This window comes from Chionomys nivalis, chromosome 17 (assembly GCF_950005125.1).
Source record: "Chionomys nivalis chromosome 17, mChiNiv1.1, whole genome shotgun sequence".
Lineage (NCBI taxonomy): Eukaryota > Metazoa > Chordata > Mammalia > Rodentia > Cricetidae > Chionomys > Chionomys nivalis.
Genome location: NC_080102.1, coordinates 19,971,762 through 19,992,598, shown reverse-complemented (window position 1 = coordinate 19,992,598; position 20,837 = coordinate 19,971,762). Strand labels below are relative to the sequence as shown.

Sequence of the window (20,837 nt, the reverse complement as noted above, 5' to 3'; positions counted from 1 at the left end):
TCCTGACCTGGGAGGTTCTGGCCTCTGGACTCCTCCACTGGACAACACAATTCACACGATGAGGGCTCATGGATGCCCACAGATTTGTGTCCTTTGTTGCTTGTGATTGTATGCCTGCAGGAGGCCCACATTGGGCAGCTGGCTAGTTATGGTTGCCGGCTCACAAAGAATCTAGAGATGCTGACTAGGAGTCCAGAGGACAGTAAAAACAAGGCTGGGGGTGATGGAGCCTGGGTCCAAGGCTGGGGATGATGGAGCCTGGGTCCAAGGCTGGGAGTGATGGAGCCTGGGTCCAAGGCTGGGGGTGATGGAGCATGGGTACTCTGCTGGCTGGGCTAGAACCCAGACCCGCCGCTGTGACAGTAGGCAAGCTCTATCGGCCGAGCTACATAGTCAGTCTTTATTTTTATATCACTTTTTAAATTAACTGGCTTATTCTTTTATGCATGCTGGGGATCTAATAAAGGGTTTTTAACATGCCAGATAAGAGCGCTACGACTGAGCTACTGGAATTTAATTGTTTCAGTGTCTGTGCCAACTAAGAAAAGCCCTTTGGAAGGGGAATTTAAGTGCCGTTCCAGACTAGCACGAAACACGGCATAAAGTAGGCCTTGCAAATATTTACTGAATAACAGTCAAGTATCCAATGTACACATTCGCTTCAAATGTACTAAAGTCCCTGCTCTCCTTCCAAAGGCCTGAGGAGTTCCTCCAAGACCAATTCATTGTAAACGTAACACGGATCTTAGAGTTGTTAAAAAGAACTTAGGCAAATATCTGAATCTTCAATGTTTATGGGCGAAGCCTAGAACTGGAACGGATGCACTCTGGGTCCCCTGTGCAGGTCAAACTGCAGCAGGAGGCTGGAAGGGAGCTGAAATGTGGGGGTTGGGGGGAAGGACGACACAGGAGTGAAGAGTAGGAAGATGCAAAATGGCATTATCCAATAGGGATTCAGAAAACTAACGTGGGCAGGGCGCTATCCAATAGGGATTCAGAAGACTAACATGGGCAGGGCACTATCCAATAGGGATTCAGAAGATTAACATGGGCAGGGCAAGATTAGAATCAGGAGCCCCTAAAGGCTGGAGGAGAGTCACGTGAGGCAAGGGAGGTGGGTCTATGCAAAAAAGAGAGAGCAAATAGAGAACTCGGCACCAGACTGGGGGTGGGGGCTGGTCTCAGAAACCACTGTGTGGGAGTTAAGAGAGGGAGGTGGTTAGCTGAGATGTGGGCCCTGAGGCACAGAGCTTTGTGTGAACCCTTGCTGCTCTCTGTTCCTGTCTGGGATTAACCAAACACAAGGCCGTGTCCTTGGGCAAAGGATAAAACTGAACCTCCGTTTAATCACCTGTAAACTGGAGCGTTAGCAACCTCTGGGGTTCCAAGGAGGATTAGTTGGGTGATAACCTGAAGGCAGTGGTCTCAGCGGTTCCCTTGAGTCCGGCAGTTCCCTGTTCATGTCAGGGGCATCGCAGCTGGGACAGCACTTGCCGCAGGAGCAGGGTCCAGCTGGACCATCCGTGTGAAGTTTTCTATGGGGAGTGGGGAGACTGTCTAAGCTGTTGGCTTTTCTGGTAATGTTTAAAGCTCACCAAGTTGGAAGGTTTTTCAAAGAGCTAGCGATTAAAGAAAAAAGTGACAACTACACATTTGTTCGCATCTTAGTAATTAATACCCAAAAGATGGAGCTAGTGAGTCCTCTCACAGGGCCTCGCTCTGTTGCAAGCGGGATTTGGACTTGTCCTTGGAAAGAAATGCACTTTTTCCTATCTCAACTCTGATTAGGAACTGCTCCCTTTCAGGGGATTTCTGTATTGAATTCTGTTGCTGCCGTACCAGGTCTGCACCCGCAGCGTGAGGTCGTGCAGCGTATAGTTCGTGCTCTACTGCTGAGATGCGCATCCCGTTAATTTTTTACTTTATTGTGAAACAAGGGCTTGGTAAACTGCCAGGATGGCCTTGAACTTGTGTTCCTCCTGATTCAGCCTCCAAATTAATGGGATTACAGACGTGTATTCCATTCCAAACCAGATTCTTTCTCCTCCCCCTCCTTCTTTTTGAGGCAGAGTCACACTAGGGAGATTGCTCAGGCTGGTCTCAAACTCCCACTGAGTGATTCTCCTACCTCAGCCTCTTGAATGATGGATGGTATTACAAATAGGCACACACACACACCAGGAAAAATATGAAAGAATTATGAAGAAATAGTTCCAGTGTTTTTGGAAACTCTTGTAACCAGACATTTAATACACATGCCAAACTGTGACTGACAATCAGATTATAAACCTTCAAAGAAAATGATCCTCTGGTGTGGTGGTGCATGTCTTTAATTCCAGCCCTTGGAAAGCAGAGGCAGGAGGATCTTTATTAGTTCAGGTCAAACCAAAGATATATACATAGTGAGAAAAAAGAAAGAAGGAAGATAGAAAGGAAAGAAGGAAGGAAGGAGAGAGAGACAGACAGACAAACAGACAGACCAGTGCACATTCCACATCCTACAACTGGCAAAGGCAAACCCTTGCTAGGAAGAGGAATGGTGTTATTTGGGACTTTTTCCAGCTGATAAAGTATCTGCAGCAATATACAGACCTCTCTTTGGAAAGAGCTGGGAAGATGGACATCGAATCTTAGGCAAGCCTTGTGTGCTGGCTCCTATCTGCTAAACCAAGCATTGCACAAAAGAGTCACATTCCAAGAGAAGTGTGTTTGTTCTGGCTTAAACATAATCATTTCCTCAGGAAAGCCCGATTCAGATAAAGCCCATTAGGAAACTCACAATCTCCCGGTTTGCAGGAAATGGAATGTCTCTATTTATTTTGAATCCTAAGAAAATGCGTTAAACATTTCTGTTTAGAGCGTGCTTTTCGACTAGAAGGCCTGTTTACAGTTCCTGGCCCCGACCTTGAGCAGGCCACACCTCTATTGGGTGCATTTTAATCAGGCTTATTTTCACTAATGTATTTACAAAGGCTTTAGTTTTAAATGTGGTTTTGGATGTTTTCATTTATTAACTTCTTTCTAGAATGCAAAGCCACGGCATCTTCATTCGTGTGTCATCGCACTTCTCGTTCACCCATCTCCCCGCTCTCCTCCCCCAGTCCGCCTTCCTCTGAACACGTTTTCGGACACTAAGTAAATATTTAAGGAAGAAGGAAGCAGGAGATTAGGGGTCCAGTCCTTAAGTTCTGGTCCCAACCCAGTCGCTTCTGAGCTGTCATTCTTGACAATGTCTTTGCATCTTAGCGCTGAAAAGCGGGAACAGCGGCCACTAGGTGGGCTGGAAGATGACGGGCGCTGATACTTGGCACTCAAGAAACATCAGCCCTTGTTCATGCTTTCCTGGGTGCAATGTATGCTTCCCAGGGCTTAATTAAGCAGTCCAGTAGATTAAAAGGGCTGCCGAGGGGGTCAGCAGACCAGCACTCTTCACACAATCAGAATGAGATGGAAGAGTCTAACTGACATTCACCTATTCATGGAAGACAGGGTCTTGCTAGGCAGCCTAGGCTGGTCTCCAGCTCCGGGTCCTCCTGAGTACTGGGATCACTGCTGCGTATCACCAGGCCCAGTTCTCTCTGTCAAACACATGTACCTGCTGATCTTAGTCCTGTTAATGCAGAGACTGATAGGGCTGGGAAATCTCTTTAATTAAAAGTTATATAATTTCCCCCACTTCTCTTTCCGCCCTTCAATTCTTTCCATGTATCCCCACCTTGCCCTCTCTCAAACTCATGGCTTCTATTTAATTGTTACGTTTATATTTATGCCTATACATAGTGGTATTTATGTTTTAATAAATAAAGTTTGTCTAAAGATCAGAAGGCAAAACTCAGTCACTAGAAGCTAGGCAGTGGTGTCACACACCTTTAATCCCAGGATTTGGGAGACAGAGGCAGATGGGTCTCTGTGAGTTCAAGGCCACCCTGGGCATACTTATTCTCTGCATTTTGATTGGTTGTGGTTTTCTATAATGGTCTCCATCGGCTGCAAGGAGAAGTTTCTTTTCTTTTTCTCTCTCTTTTTTCCTTTTTCTTTTTTTTTTTTTTGAGACAGGGTTTCTCGTGTAGACCAGGCTGGCCTCAAACTCACAGAGATCGCCTTCCTCTGCCTCCTGAGTACTGGGATTAAAGGCGTGCACCACCACCACCCAGCAATCAAGGAGAAGTTTCCTCAAAGAGACCTTATCTGTGGGTATAAAGACAAATATTTGGAATGCAGTTGGGGATGATGCTGGTTTAGTGAAGTGGTGGGTTTACATTCTCTCCAGGTCCATGGCCTCACTGGTCCTGGGGAGGCTAGGTTTCTAGCACCAGTCAGGATTTCCATCTTGTCAACTGGGTCTTAAGTCCGGTTTAAAAGTTGTTGGTTTCTGCCAATGTATGTGTGTCACTAATACATCCTTAAGGATACTGTGGCATGTTGAGTTGTGGTAAGGTTCAGAGCTGGGTAGGACTACTGGTTGCTTCCCTCTCTTGGCATCTCCCGGTACCATCTGCACAGTTCAATGCAACCAACCTAGTGAAGAGGAAGCTTATGGAATGGGAGAGAATCTCTGCCAGCCATACATCTGACATAGTCTTAATATCCAGAACATATAAAGAACTAAAAAAAGTGAGAATCAAAAACAAAACAAAACAAAAAAAATTAAATACGAAGACAAATGAGGGGCCGAAGAGACAGCTCAGTGGTTAAGAACACTTGCTGCTCTTTCAGAGGACCTGAATTCAGTTCCTAGCAACCACATTAGGGGACTCACAAGGACCTCTATAGTTCTAGCTCGAGGGCATCTGACACCCACTTCTAGCCTCCATAGCCACCTATACATGTGGTATACCTGAACAGACACACAGACAGACACATACACACAAGTAAAACAATTAAAATAAATCTTAAAATAACAAAAATAAGAACAAACCATTGGAAAAAATGGGCTTAGGATCTGAACAGAGTTCTCAAAACAAGGAAAATACGGCTAAGAAATATTTCAAAACGTGTTCACTGTCCTTAGCAACTAGAGAAATGTCAAATCAATTTCATCTTCCTCTAGTCAGAATGGGGAAAATCAATGAAACAACAGAGAGCAAATGCTGGGGAGGATGTGGGGCAGGGTGGGGTTGGAACTGGTAGAGCCACTTTGGAAATCAGTGTGGGGAGTCCCAAAGCAGCTAAAATTAAATCCCAGCTACACCCCTCCTCAGCATCCGCCAAGGGACTTGACCTGAGACCCCACAGATACAGCACTGATTGCTGCGGCTCTATCCCCTATAACTAGGTAACGGAACAATATAGATCTCCTTCAGCTGAGGAATGGATGATGAAAATGTGGTACTTAGGGCTGGAGAGATGGCTCAGAGGTTAAGAACATTGCCTGCTCTTCCAAAGGTCCTGAGTTCAATTCCCAGCAACCACATGGTGGCTCACAACCATCTGTAATGGGGTCTGGTGCCCTCTTCTGGCCTGCAGGCATACACACAGACAGAATGTTGTCTACATAAATAAATAAATTAAAAAAAAAACGTGGTACTTGTCACTGTGCAATACTACTTAGCTGTAAAGAAGAAAACAAAACCTGAAGGTCAATGGATGGAAATAGAAAAGATCGTATTAATCAAGAAAGACAAACGTTTGGTCTCTCATTTGAGGCTCCTAGTTCCAAATCTTCAGATGTAAGTGTGCAACCTGGAGTGACTGCAGAAACCAGGGAAGTAAAGAGGGACCATGGTGGGGGAGGGAAACAGGAGAGAGAGAGAGAAAGGGTGGGGAATGACAGGGCACAAGTGATTTGAGGGAGGAAAAGGGAAGAATGGAGGACTTGAAGTAGGGAATGGGCAAAGATAAACACAGATGAGCATAAAATAATAGACATGTCTGAAAAAGTCATATCTTCCTACCGAAAACTACAGGTCTGTGTATACATATCATATACATACAGAGTTCAAGTAAGTAATTTCCATCTGGCCGATACCGCTCCTCACAAGAGCCATAAACTAACATCGTTAGTTAGGATTGTCCAAGAGCTTCCCTAAACACTATAGGCTGTTGCTATTCCCCTTCGCTGCCCCAAGAAGCTTAAGATAAGTCGCTGTTGCTGAAGACACCATGAACTGTAGAGACAGAGCCCAGAGGATGAAGTCACCGGCAAGTAGCATCCTGCGGTGAGATCAGCAGAGTGCTCAGGATGTGGTGGCTTCCCATGTGACACCTGAGGCCCTCCTAGGGATGCAGCCAAGCTTACATTATGGCATTACCTACAGTTGCCCTGGGGAGTGTGGTCCTGGGACATTCCACACCATTCAGAAACTCACAACAAATGAAAACATCTACAACAGCACTGTCAGTCACGCCGAGTACATAGGAGGGTCCGCTGGCTTCACTTCACAACCAGATGCTGCTGTTGGCTTTGCTTACAGAAACTGCTTGCTGCTCGGTTGGCGTGATTCTCTGCTTTTCTATTTTAATTACCACCCCAAAGACATGTTTCCGCTGAAACAATTATAAGAACCATTCAGAAGCAGGAGCGACAAAGAAGATCTGTACCTTAGGAACCCCTTATGCACTGGAAGAAATACAGACTGGACATGCTGAGGATTATCAAAGTTTTATTTAAAACTCCAGAGCACTTGAAAATAAAGAGTATAATGTACTTGTGTTTTAGTTCGTAACTTGAAAATGCATTCAATTAAATTAGCCATCAGGTGTTACCCTAAACGCAGCGTGCTGGTCAGTCAGCCCTGAATTGCGTTCTAAGCTCACTCTCAGGAGGCTGGGGTGGAGGTAGGCTGCTGGCATCCCTGTGGGCAGGGGGGCTTGTTCCTACTCAGAGTGGCGTTTTTTCTTCTTGTTGTGGCTCTCGATTGCCCTTCTCAGGGCTTCATCTGGGATGAGATCCGACATTCTCATGTCTATGTGACTACAGCCAATTTTGGGGCAGCTGTGAGGGAGAAAGCAAACTGTCAGTCCATCTCTGTTCCAGGCCTTGAGCGCTAACTTCATAGTCAGGCGCTGAAACGAGACCAGTTTATGAAAGAACCGGAACAAAGACAAACCCCTCGACACTCAGAGGCATGCAAACGCCCTATTCAAGAGCGGCTTGGTTTGGAGCTGGGGATGCAAGCGGATGTGTGAAGCGGCACCTACAACTAGGAGCTTGCTTTGTCACAGGAGGCAGGCAGTCACCAAGTAGCCAAGTACCATGCCACAACAGCAGAGAAGCAATGCAGGGTGGAGGGAACACAGGGTCGGAGCGGCTGGGAAGGAAGGGTGGAAACAGGCCGCCTGTGGCCTGGGCTGCCTACAAGGCTTAGACAGGTGTTCTGCAGGGAGAGCGAAGGAATTTGGAGGTGAGATCAGGGGCAAGGGGACACTTTGGATTATTATTTTATTTTGCTATTATTTTCCGTTTTGTTTTGACTTACAGTCTCACATAGCCCAGGCTGTCCTTGAACTTCCTCCGTAGAGGGGAATGAATTTCCTATTGCTTCCATCTCCCAGGTGCTAGGATTGCAGGCATGTACCACCAAGACCTGGCTATACGCTGTGCTGGGGGTCAAACCCGGGCTTTATGCACGGCAGGCAAATGCTCTACCAACTAAGCTGCATCATCCTCAGCCCTGGATCTCATTTTAACTATGAAAAGAACACCACCCCCCCCAACCCCTGCTGGAGCTTTCTCAGATAGTGCGGGGGGGGGGGGGGTGTGTGTGTGATGCTACTTCACAGAGGACAGAGGGATGAATGAAGCAGAGAAAACTGCTGGGTGTCCCACAGAGGTGCAGCAAGGGTTGCATGCCCTGGCAGAGACAGATTCTAGCACACACGAGGATGAGAGACCTGCAGAACCTATGGATGGAAGTCAAGACGGATAAAGAAAGGGAAGACAGATAGACGGGCAACTGCAGGGCCCTGTTCTGCGGTGGGAAGGAATGGGGCCAGGAGTCCTGCCTGGACTATGTCCCTCTGAATGCCACTTGGCCTCTCAGTGGAGACACTGAGAGGGGCATTAGTGATTGGCCAGGTGCCTGACGTGGGGGAATTAAGAATGTGAGTCACCAGAAAAGGGTGTGGTTCAAGGACCGGCTTGGCCTTAGCCAGGGCAGTATTTGGACTGAGTCACCTGATCTCTTTACTATGAACAAGATCTGGGCAGGGCTGGGCTCCAGTGTTCGGAGTCAAGCTCATGTAGGTCCTGAATTCTCTCAATCAGCTACTGGTTGGTAGCCCAGATAAACTTTCTGAGCTTGGGTCCCCCTGCTTTAAAATATGGACAGGGTCCCCATTCCACATGGCCACAGCCCCCACTTTGCGTTCTCCTAGACTGGCCACTACTCTCTTGGGAAGTTATCTGGTCCGTCTGTACTCACAGAGACCCAGTGCACGCACGCACCATTCACACATTCAGGGGGCTTCTGTGTGATCAGTGCAGGGCCACCTAACCCAAAGTACAAACATGGCTCTGGCCCACACAAAGCTTGGCCCCAGGACCTGAGATGGCTCTAAACAGCCAGCAAACACAGGAGAAATGTAAAAGGCAGAGGGAAGAGAAGCTGACCTGAGAGCTACAATTCCTCAGATCATAGGAAAGAAAAGGTTTTCTTGGTCTTGATATTGGAATTAAGGAGGCTTCGAAGCACAGTGGCTTTCATTGGTGCAATGGATGGTAAGCTTAAGGACAGGAATTAATTTTAAAATGCTGAATGTGCCCTGTACATTCAAGCACGTGAGGTTTTTTGTTTTTTTGATAGGGTCTTGCTATGTAGCCCTAGCTGCCCACCCCAGCTTGTCCCTTGTGCTCTGAAATCTCTAGGTATGAGATGATGCAGACACACACACACTCGTTTTAGAACCGGGAACTGTCACTCCCTAGGCTTCCCTGATGCCGAAATGCAGAACAGGCATTTTGGAAGTAAACTTCCCTGATGGGCAAAGCCCTGGGCTCTGTTTGTGACTACCAGGCCTCAGGAGCACGGACTCCTGAGAACAAGGTCTATCTCCATCTGCCAGACAGTGAGTAAGCCGTGGGGAGGGAAGTGGAGGGGGAGGGGGAAGGACTTCCTGATGACATCAGTGGCTTTAGTCAGTAAATGAGGGCATTCTGAGAATGGCTGATGGAAGGAACCATACCACTTGGCTGCAGAGGAGGCGCCCACACTCATGTGGATGGGCTGGAGCTCAGTGAGATCTGTGTCATGCAGAGACAAGCTCTAGGGACAGAGACACAAACCAAGCAGTACTTCCAAGGGCGGCTAGGGGACCTGACGGCAAAGGTACAACTTGAAGATGGAAGAGCTGAGGGGGGGATCGAGTGTGCTAGACCAGACTGAACCGCATAGAAAGTTCTAGGCAAGCCTGGGCTACACAGTGAGGCATCTCCAGAAAAGTGGCAAGGCCCTGGCAGTCAGCTCCCCTGGTACTGACACTGTACAAACTACTACACAAGGTTTTTCCTGCAGACAGAGGGAACACTCTGGCACAGTGAGAATCAAGTGGGCCCTTTATGCCAAAGCAAAGGGTTATGCCCACACAGCCATTGCTGTGCTAAACCATAGCTACCAGTCCCATCTCCTCAAAACAAGATGGCTCAGCGAGTGACAGGGTGCAAACCACTGAACAGCATGAATGCATCTCTGGGGAGACTTCCTGGAGGTGAGGCCAGCACAGGAACCAGGGTACAGCCTCGTCTCCCACCCCACCCCGCCCCACAGAAACAAACAAGGTTTTTAAACTAAAAAGGCCAAGAAAAGGCCATGATGTCACGGGCCTGAATCAGGGCACTCCTGCTCTGAGAAACAACACAACCCAAGCATCAGGCCGTAATCCCCAGGACATCCTGGTGAGCAAGTCAGGTGTGGCAACATCAGCTCCCGCATCATCTCCTTGAAGGGCTCAGACCCACAGGCCTGGAAGGAGAGGCTGATCCTGAGCCTGGGTCAACCACAGGGCAGCGCATTCCTTAACAGCGTGGGGCATACTTCAGTATCTACTAAGGAAAGGCCTCAGGGTGCAGAGGGTCCCAAGGTGCTGCGGGAATCTGCCCCCCCCCCCCCCCCGGTCTCAACTTATGATCACACACCATAGTGAGTAGCAAGGGGCTCAGATCTGGGTCCTAAGAATGCTAGTTTCTGATCCCTAAGCTCCAGGAAGTGGGTGTACAGATACCTCTGGCAGCAAGAGCTGGGCGGATTCCTGTCATACCTACACACAGGAGCAACTGTCCCGTGTCCTCCGAGTCCAGGGTGGTGTGTCCCAGAGCAGTGAGAGAAGTGTGATGACTGGCAGCCATGAGTGCCCCACAGCTGTTTGCTCACGCTGTCCACCAGCAGGCTTCCCGTCAGGTGTATATGCCGCTGTGTGCATGTGCACACGTATGCATGCAGTGGAGGTCAGAGGACATCCTCAGCCGTCCTCGGGTACGAGCACATTTATTTATTTTTGAGACAGGGTCCTTCATGGCCTAGAGCTTGCTAAGTATACACTAGGCTGGCCGGCCACTGTGCCCCGGGCTGCCTGTTTCTACTCCTCCCCGCAGTGCTGGGATAATACATGCCCGGTCAAAGTTGGCACTTGAATGTGAGTTTTGCGGATGAGCTTGAGCCTGAAGGAGCTGGCTCCCTGTCTTCTCCACAGCCAGAGATGTGCTACGACAGATCTGGCAGGAATTCCCTGTCAGCTCTCGAGTCCCAGGAATTTTGAGTTGATGACGTTATTTCCACTCGAGAGATAAAGAATCTGCTTGAGAGGCCCAGTGACTTGCTGCTAAGGGAATTCTGCTTTGACATCACACACTTCTGCTCACTTCACGTTGCCTGACATACTTTGAATGACTGCTGAGGATCCGGCTCAGTACGAGAAAAACAAAACAAACGGCTGGTGTCAAAATCAGCCACAGCTTATTACCATGAAAATCAGCAGGCAGCTTTACTTGTGAGATAATAGCTTTATGATTAAGAGGAATATTTTAGGAAACAAATCTAACAATATACTTAGGGTGAAAAGCTCCACAAGAATATTCCGCCTCAAGTCAGTGGCAAGCTCTCCAGGGACTGAAGCATGCTGGGAAAGTTCAGATGGTACCCAGTAACACAGTGTGCCCGGGACTCCAGTAACATAACATAATTGGAACAGGAGAAAGAGTTCTCCAACAGGATATGTCGGAGACATTTCTTAAATACCGCTTCATGGGAAATGGCAACACTGTGTGCTGAATCAGAAACCTATGGAGCAAACTGTGTACAGACTGTGGGTTCTAATCTGCTGCCACGTGTGCCCTGCATTTGACACTGGTTCCTGGGACTGTAGCACCTCTCGACTTGGGTGTGGTTTAGGCTGCTTCCCACAGGGGCTTCTACCTCTGGCGCTGTAACTGATGAACAAGAAACTGTCTGGAGCTGATTGCAGGATCTAAGCCGGGTGCTGGGGGCCGTGGTGAGGAGACCTCTTTCCAGGCCAAGGCTCTGCCTAGCTTGCCTCTCCAGAGCTGTGTGGCAAACAGTGACAGCTGCCCCACCTTTATACTCTGAGCCGCATAATTGTTATGGCCACCTCGGTCACCTTCTCAGGACAGAGCTCACAGGCCTGCGCCTCTGATTTGTTTAAGTAGCTGTACCGCTGTGATCTCAGACTTGGATGGCCTGAACTTAGCCCCTAAGAAGCCCTTCTAGACTTTCCCTCTTCTATATCTCTCTAGACCAGCAGCAGCTAGCAGCTGAGTCTGGACACTCAACAGAAACGGCAGTCATCACCCCCTCTTTCTGTTCTCCCACTTTCAGTCCGTTGCCACATTCGTCAGGGGTGCTGCACACCCCAGGTATGTGCTCCTTCTCTGTGAGAGAGCCCGGTGTAGGGGCAGCAGCACAGGCCTGTCCCCTGTCCCCTGCACTGCTTCTGGGGTAACTTCCTCAACTCCAGGATGGCTCCTCTTAATGCTCCCCCTTTTTTAACAAGGTCTCCTGTGCCTGTGGGGTAAGGCTGGCAGATGTTGGTGAAAGCTGGCCAAAGCTTGGAGACGATGATTAAGGGGCCATGGTTACTGAGCCTCACTGTGTGTGTGCTTGGTGCTTTAGCTACTTTACAAATATCTCATTCAAGTTTCAAATGCACGGACAAGAAAACTACACTAACCACTGTCAATTTACAGACGAGGAAAACAATGAAACTGACATTCCTGGCCTCTATCATAGATCTCTGGCCTATTTGTTGCTCTATCATCTATGGACTCGGTCCATTTTCCCGCCACCAACAGTAACCACCATCACACGAACTGCCCACTGAGGGAAAGCTGGCCAGATGCGGTGAGGCTCTTGTCAAGGACCTAGTTTTTGATGGGTGTGGAGGCCTATGCCTTTAATCCAAGCACTCAATAGGCAGGGGCAGGTGGATCACTGGGAGTTCAAGGCCAGTGTGGACTACACAGTGAGTTCTAGGACAGCCAGGGCTACACAGGGAGACTGTCTCAAAAAACTAAAACCAAACCAAACCAAAAACAAAAAAGGAGAATCAAACAAAAACCCAAACAAGACAGTTAAAAATTATTTTGCTATTTTCTATGTCTATAAGGTTTGCCTGCAGGTATGTCTGTTGCACCATGGCCATGCTGGTACGAAAGCCAGAAGAGGACGTGGGATCACTGAGAGCTAGCGCTTCAGGTGGGTGTGAGAGCTGAACTCGGGTCCTGCGGAAGAGCAGCTAGTGCTTTTAACTGCGGAGCCATCTCTCTGCTGCGCATGCGCATCCACGCTGCGCCACACAGCATCATCGTAGCTTTGGTTCTGAATACTTGAGTGCAATCTGCTGTGATCCCTGTCGCACCACACAGCGCCAAGGAAAACCTCGGCTCAGATTTGAGACAACTGTGTCTTATAAATTGCTGTGTTTTTTTTTCTGTACATGTTTTCTGCTCTTATAGAAACAGTGATTTAACAGCAGAAAAGACAGTATTTTCCTACGACTATTCCACAGATTGGAGTAGATCACTGTATCTTTGCATTGTAATGTAGTAGAATGTTTGATTTTACAAATTGGTGAGTTACTGAATTAGATTTCCATAAAAAATTGTAAAATGAATTTTGGCTTGAAATTAGGACAAAATTTCCAACAGTTTCTAAAATGGCTGTAAACATAGTTCCACCAATTTTTGTTCTATGTATTTATGATGTTCTCAACATTGACAATAATCAAAAGTTCTAATCAGCTGAAAAACATACTCTATTCTGCAGTATCAACTATTCAGTCAATATTTATCTTTATGTAAAATCAGACACATCTATCTCATTAGTATATAGATTTGCTTTTACCTTTAATAAATGGTTATATATATATATGTGTGTGTGTGTGTGTGTGTGTGTGTTGCAGAGCTGTTTTAGGATAAGTTTGTTTATAATTTATTGTTGTCAAATGTTTATATATATACATATATGTATATATATAGCCAGGGCTGAGGGGGCTGGGGGAATGGCTCAGTGGTTAGATCACTTGCTGTGCAAATAGGAGGACCAGAGGGCAGATCCCTGGAGCCCATGGTGCCACACCTATAATTCCAAACTCAGAAAGGGGGACAGGGAGCAGGGATCTCCAGGGGGACACTCTGGCTAGTAAGACCAACCTGTATCTGCAAGTTTGGGGTTTCAGAGACCCTATCTCTAAGAGGAAGGTGGAAGAGAAACCAAGGAAGATCCCTGAAAGCAACATTGGGCCTCTACATGTATGTGCGCATAATGTACATGCACACCCCTCCACATGTACACCCATACATGTGAATACACACACATGCAAACACATCACACACATATACACATGGAAAGGAGAAAAGGGGGAACATCTGACCTAGTAAAAAGGGGTGACCAATGGAAAAACATTAGGAGGACTGGCCTACAAGCACTCCCTCACCGTTCCCTGGCATCAGGCCTGGTAGGAACGTCATCGTTATACACCTCTAGCCTTCTTCCACTTGGACTTAATGGTGACTATTAGACTACAAAAACTTGTGGGGTGTCTGCCACCCTAACCATGGAAGCGTGACGTGCAAAGAAGGCATCTCTAGATGACAAGTGCTAAGTGCTTGCAAGTACGGTGAGCAATTCAGAACAGGCAAAGGGCTCTGGAAAGTCGGAGTGGATACTTGAAAGGGCCACTGATGTGTGGGAATGTTCTGCCGCCGGCCCTGAGGCTGCTGGTGGGAAATGGAATCATGCCTTGTAGTCCCCGGCCCTTTCCACCCATTCGTAGTGGGCACAGTGACCCTTCCTGGCTCGTGAGAAGGAACACCAGGAAGAAATTAGTGGAAAGGGAAGGCTTGGAAGTCCAGTAACAAAATTATGCTCAAAGGGAAATGTCAAGGTCATTAGGGAAATACCACATTTGGACTATGAGGCGGAAATGCAAAACAGCTAGATAGAGATGAACTAATGGTCTACGTTTGGCAGCCATTAGGCTGCAAAACAACTTTTCTTCTAGAATAAATCCTGTAAATTACTTGACTGAATGGCCAAGGAGCTTCTCCAGTCTCTAGGAGCTATTTCTCAGCCCACACCCACATGGGGAGGGGAGGGGAATTCCGATTCTTGGTCTGGATGATGCAGAAGCAAAGCACACATCAAAGGGACCTGCTATCAGAGCCTGAGAACGGTCACACCTGCCATTCCATTCCTGCGATAAGAGCTCAGGAGATGCCAAAACCAGTCAGCTCCAGTGTGGCCCACTGAGGACTCTCGTCACGGGCACAGGGCCGTGGTCCTGGGGTTGGGAGGTAGGGAGAGAAGGGACGGAAGATTCCGAGTTAAACAAATTCTCACGGGTGAGTTAGCCATGGATTTCTTGAAACCGTCTGTGCAGCATTCCTCTGATAAGGCAGACCACTGGATACGAACGCTTGTCTTAGGAGGTTTACGTTACTGTGTTTACAACAAAGTGTCATAGCAGAAAGCACAGAGTAAGGTAATTTCCTCTTGGTTAAGTAGACACTGGTAGGGGTGGTGTGTGTCTCTCTTATCATAGTTCTGTAGATCCTCAGCTACTCTGGTTTGCTGTTTGTGTGTGCATGTGTGTGCATGTGTGTGTGTGCGTGTGTGTGTGTGAGAGAGAAAGAGACAGAGAGAGAGAAACAAGAGTATCAGTCTCATGCAGACTGGCCTCAAACTCTCCGTGAGGCTGAAGATAATCTCTAATGTCTCAATCCCATCTTCACCCATTGCTGGGTTACAGGCATGAGTGTCCGCGCCTAATTTGTGTGCTGCCTTCCTGTATGCTAGGTAAGCACTCCGCGCACTGAGCTAGTCCTTGGCTGCCTTTGACACAGCAGGATTCACTAGACTCCTGCTATCTACGGCCTCCAACCCAGCCTCCTCCTCCTGTTTTGATGGTGTGCCTGAAGTACCTTCAATGTCCTCTGAACACTGCTCTTGCCAGAAAGCCGCTTTCCTTGTGGACAGTCTGGGCAGAGCCCAGACTAGGGAAGACTTTCTATGACATGCCCTGAGGACCACCAAGGTGTTCTTCTTCCTCCAGCACCCACTCACCAGGCCTTCTTCTTCCTCTTGTGCTTGGACTCAATCATGCGAACAATGGCTTCCTCTTCGTAGGTGTGACCGCACACTTTATTTTTCACTGGCTTCTTCATTTCCAGCTACGATTAAGGAGAGATTAGGCTTTCAGGTATACTTACCATCCACTTCCAAGTTGTGTCGCCCCCACCCTGCCCCAAATATTAGCTCTGTGATCAGGAAATGCAGGGCTCCAGGGGTCTCTGGGCTCTGACTCTATTCCCAGGCCCTAGTGCATATGATTGAATAAATGTGTTTTTTAGCCACAAACCTCCCAGGTATACAATTTGAGCTCATCACTTTTCTTTCTTTGCTTCCTCCCTCACAGTGAGATAGCAGAAGGTAAATGGGAACCCTTCTGGCCCTGTGAAACTAACCTAACTGTATTTTCTTTGAGGGGAAAGAGGAGGCATACCTGTGTTATGGGGCAGATGAGATTGGTCTGGCTCTGGGTCACAATCATATCTTCATCAATTCCTTCTGTGTATCCATTCTCTCTGTCTGCATGCAGACCGTCTAGAGGAAGAAAGGGGGCTGTGAGCTTGCTTGGCCCAGGAGCCTGCCAGGGAGAGGCAGGAAGGGCAGGAAGTTCCTCAGGGCCTATCTGACCTCAGCCTCTGCACCAGGCACTTGGAAGACGTAAGTTAACCTTCTGCTTTTATTGGGATCCCAAAGGGTCCCCAATTCTGCCCGCTTTAGATAAGGAATCCAAGACCCAGAGCTGTAAAATAAGACTTTACAAAGTTCATAGAATTAATCTGTAAGGGCAAACTGCTTAGAAACAAAGGCTGTGGTTGCCAGAGTCGGGGACCTGGTCTCTTCAGGGTCCAGTTACAGGCTTTGGGCTAGCAAGGTGTTGTATTTAAAAGTCTGCTTCGGAGCTTTGGTGCCAAGACAAATGGAGAAAACAAACAAACAAACAAACAAACAAACAAACAAACATGGCTCCTGGTTCAGAGAAACAGTCAGTAGACAGGACCTACTGCTATACAGTGCAGAAACCGTCAAACTTTGGAAAGTATGATTTGAACTCCTTTGAGGTCTTGGATGTTACTGAGGACTCCAAGGAACTTTTTCAAAATATGGGTTGTATTTATCAATATTTAATGTAGTAGCTATTAAGACTAAAGAATTAAAAAGTACATTTATTGCTTCACTTAAAAATAATTGCAACAATCCCATCCCATTATGTGTCAATAAAAATAACTTTTTTTTAAAGCTTGTTTCCCCCCTCCAAGCCAGGACTTCTTTGTGAAACGCTCCTGAGTGTCCTGGGACTCTCTCTGTAGGCCAGGCTGGCCTTTGCTCCCGAGGGCTGAGACGTGCACTTAACAGCGTGTGCTACCACGCCTGGCTCATATAAATAACATTTTAAAAGTTAAAAGTAATTATGTTTCCCAGAACAAACCAAAGTGTACTGTTTTCTGGTTTTGTAAATATCTTAGATGTTTGGCTTCAAAGGAGAAGACAGGAGGAGGAGCTTCGAGAAGGCAGATTCCAGTATCTGTCTGGCATGCAGCCCCTCACAGTGCCAGTGTCTCACGGAGCATGTATGAAGGAAAGAGTGGCGAGGCTAATGACGTCACAGCGCCATTGTGAAGACAGCTGACCTGGAGGCCACCCTGAAGCGCTGGCCTGCACTGGGGACTGCTGCGCATGACTGTGAGGCTGCTAATGCAGAGCCATCTGCCTCCAAAATTTCCTTCTCCTGCAGCCCGCTTGCCCTTTACGAGGAAAACACGGGACGGGGCGACTTCTGAGTGAGATAGGAGGGGTGAATTCCTTTCTGAAGAAAGGCTACAGGCTGATGCTCTCTAAACCCCAAAGTCTGAGATCTGCAAGATCCCCAGACTTACAACATTTTGTGGACTGATATGACACCAGCCTTGGACAGAGCCACTGTGAAACTTTGCTTCATAGATATAATTATTTAAAATACTGTACAAAATCAGAGTCAGATTTAGCTTGAGTGGTTTCTTTCTGGTGAGGACTTCTGTCTAATATGTCACACAGATTTCTTCCAAGCTATGTGTAGAAACTGTATAAGGAATTTAAGGAAATTTCTACGTGTAACGAATCCTATCCTCAAGGTATCTTATTATGCATATGCCAACGTTTTAAAATCCCAAACCTGGCACACTCTGGTCCTGAGCATTCAGGGTAAGGGCTATTTAACCTATGCTTGTCAACTGTCTGTCGATGGCCTATTCCTTCCTCCATTTTGGTAGACTATAGATCTAAAACCACGTTCCTGTCAAGGTGTGGGAGCAAAGCCCTCGACTCTGGGTCAGATGGTTTTTGTAAACCTTTCCATTATGGAATTACTTTGGGCCTCTCCTCAGGCTGGGTGAAGTGTTTGTCTGTCTGTCTAGAAAGATACTACTGAGGCAGGACAAGGACTTGAAGTTTTTGTTCAAGGCCATCTAGTGGGTGAACGGTTGGAGGTTAGAGGGTCTGCCCTAAGTGCTCTGTAGAGGGTCCCCTTTCTCTGTTTGTGTGGGAGCGTCAACTCCTAAACCAGCGCTTACTCTTTGAAAAGGTGAGGATGAGGACGCTGGACTCCCAAGCAGAACATTTGAAACCGCACAGCATCAGGGTGCAGTGCCTGGGACCTGACACCTTTTCAAGGATGAGACCTTGGAAACCACTTACTGCTAGGCATCTCAAAATCTGAAATCCTTTTGAGTGTACACAGGCCTCCAAATTTCTGACTTTGGAACATTTAAGATTTCAGCTCTCTGGATTATGAACGTTCAACTAATCTTGTCTATCCAAGCATACACAAGTCCAAAACTGGGGCACTATGGTCTTAAGTATTCCTCAGAAGTTTTTAGTCCATTATTCTAAACAAGCTAACTGCCAACTTAAAATCAACTCATGGCCTACAAATGTATTTATTATTTGTTTATCCTAACTAATTGCTTATTTAGTAATAATAATGCTTCATTTGGAATCAATATAAAGGCCAGATCTAGTATTTAACTTGATAAAGATTCCCAAGTATGCAAAGTTAATTGGTGAGAAACTAATGGCCAGTGACAAATCAGTTAGCTAATCTATTTCCAAAGCAAAATCGAAAAAACAATTTAAAAAAACCTGTCAGCAATAAAATGGCGTTGAATATGGAAGGTGCCACATTTTGGTATGTTTGCTGTGAAATAAGGTGTGATATGATTGCATCTGTATGTTTACTGTGATATGAGGTGGGGCTTCTGTAAACAGTGCTCATACCTATGAAGGGCTGCATGCCTCCTGAGCCCTGGGCTTGGCATTCATAGGAGGGGAGTCAGACTCCTTAAAGGGTCCTTTATCAACTAGCAACTCAGGAAACTGGGCAGGTAGTGTGAAAAAGGCAAGAGGCAGGCTGGGGAGTCATGACACCCCTGGAATTCACTTTCCAAAGCTGCCTCCAGTGGGCTGTTGCCTCCTAGTCCTGATGTTTGTTTCTGATAGTCGAAATAAAAGGAGCTCCTTGTGACTTTCTTGCTGAGTTTATTCTGAGCGGATGGCAGATTTCTGACTATAAATGTTACAGTGTGGAATTCACCGGAAAATCTGTTAGCTGTACAGCAGAGTTCAGCCTGTGTGAAAGACTGTGGGCTTGTTGGTTATTTTCTATTTTTAAATTTCAAAAGGTAGAGGAAGCAAGAAAGCACAACCCAAATGCAATGCCAACCGCTAGGGAGGGCTGAGTGGGGAACTAAGCGATGGTAGAGATCACGAAAAGGGAGGTAACAAAGAGAGAAGGGGTGAATGCCAACAGTGAGTAATAGCCCACAGACCGAGAGTCTAAAAGGGGAAAGACTGCAATGGCGACACTTCTCCAAAGACATTTCCTCACCCTACACCTGTATTAATAGAAAATGACATTAATGCTGGGGTTTTACAAGGTGCTCGCAAAAGGTTGCATCTGGCAATAAATATCACTTACGGTGGTTTAGCTGATCCAGAGGACAGAACTGTATGGTGTATGTGGTCAAGGCCAAGCCGGGGGAAAGATATAGATCTGCTGGAACCACAGATATTTTAAAAGTGGGATTAGCTGCTGTCTGAAGTCTCTTTATTCGAGAACACCAAGAGTCAAACAAAAGTACAGATTCTGTTTAAAACCGGCCAGGGCGCTCACAGGGTGCCTGCCTCCCCACGTTCTAGAGCGGGACTACCTGAATGCTGCAAACATGTGCTGGTTCTAGAATGCTCCATCACCAAGGGGTCTCATCAGGACTACTAATAGCTCACTTGCTGACGACTGCTCCAGTAACTTGATATTATTTCATCTAATACTTGTATAAAACCTGTGAAGGACTGTATTGTTATTTCTATTGTATAGATAAGGTTTTAAGCCCCATGATATTTCTAAGGCAACTGTAGAAGCTAGACATATAATAAAGAAGCAATTGGATTAAGTCAATATAATCTTTATTAAGGAATTACAAAATGTTCCTGGCTATGCATAGGTAAGCAATCAAATGAGATGTCTTATTTTCTATACTGAGCTTTCCACACGCCTGGGTTCTAAATACATGCATTAAATCAGGCATAGGTGAAAACTAACTGAAAAACATCTCTGTCTGTATTGAACATGCACAGACCTTTTATTCTTGCTGTATCTCTTCTTTACATAGCATTCACAACTAAATTGAGTACGGTGAGTGACCTGGAGATGACTTAGGACTACAAGAGGCTGTGTGTTCTGGGCAAACGCTCTGCCATTGTGTCTAAGGGACTTGAATGTCTCAGAGATAACCCCTCATGGCTACTGAGAGATGGCTGGACAGGCATATATAAGCAATATCGTTAGGTAAATATGCTAGCCGTTAACTTCTAACCAATGGGTAGGTATCAGAACCCCTATGCTTGGGCTCAGGGACCAAGCACCATGCTGCGGAGGAAAGCCTGCATACAAACCAAGATTACAGTGGATGGACGCAGCAAGGTAGGAGTTAGGTAATAACATGATTGGTTGATAGATGTTTCTCCCAATCCCTACCTCTAAGACAGGATCTTATATAGTGGAGGATGGTCTCACATTTATTATGCAGCTAAGGATGACTTTGGACTTCTGATTTCTTGCCTGTCTCTATCTCCTGAGTGATGGGATTACAATTGTGTACCACCATACCTAGCTTATGTGGTACTGGGTTTTGTGTAAGGAAGCAAGCTAGATCCCAAAGTCCTGGACTTTATATATTTACTATTTATTGTACATGTGTGAGAATATGCCATGTGTGTGGGGGCCCTCAGAGGCTAGAAGAAGGGATTAGATTCCCTGGAGCTGGAGTTACAGGTAGTTATAAATTC

General features: G+C 46.7%; 1 protein-coding gene across 3 annotated transcripts in view; it reads right to left on the bottom strand.

The window, feature by feature from the left end:
• Nucleotides 1–6,585: 6,585 nt before the first annotated feature.
• Nucleotides 6,586–20,837, bottom strand: part of Nsmce2 (NSE2 (MMS21) homolog, SMC5-SMC6 complex SUMO ligase) — a 205,070-nt gene continuing 190,818 nt past the window's right edge. Inside the window, exons 5-8 of one of the 3 annotated variants that reach the window (XR_009058472.1) lie at nt 15,952–16,052; nt 15,513–15,619; nt 14,601–14,730; nt 6,830–6,934 (exon numbers count right to left, since the gene is read on the bottom strand). Coding sequence is in view for 2 of the 3 variants with exons in the window: in XM_057791843.1 (XP_057647826.1) it covers nt 6,817–6,934; nt 15,513–15,619; nt 15,952–16,052 (326 nt within the window). In the remaining variant the exon portion in view is untranslated. Of the gene's footprint in view, nt 6,935–14,600; nt 14,731–15,512; nt 15,620–15,951; nt 16,053–20,837 lie in introns of all 3 variants that reach the window. The other 2 variants (XM_057791843.1, XM_057791844.1) reach the window with 2 other exon arrangements.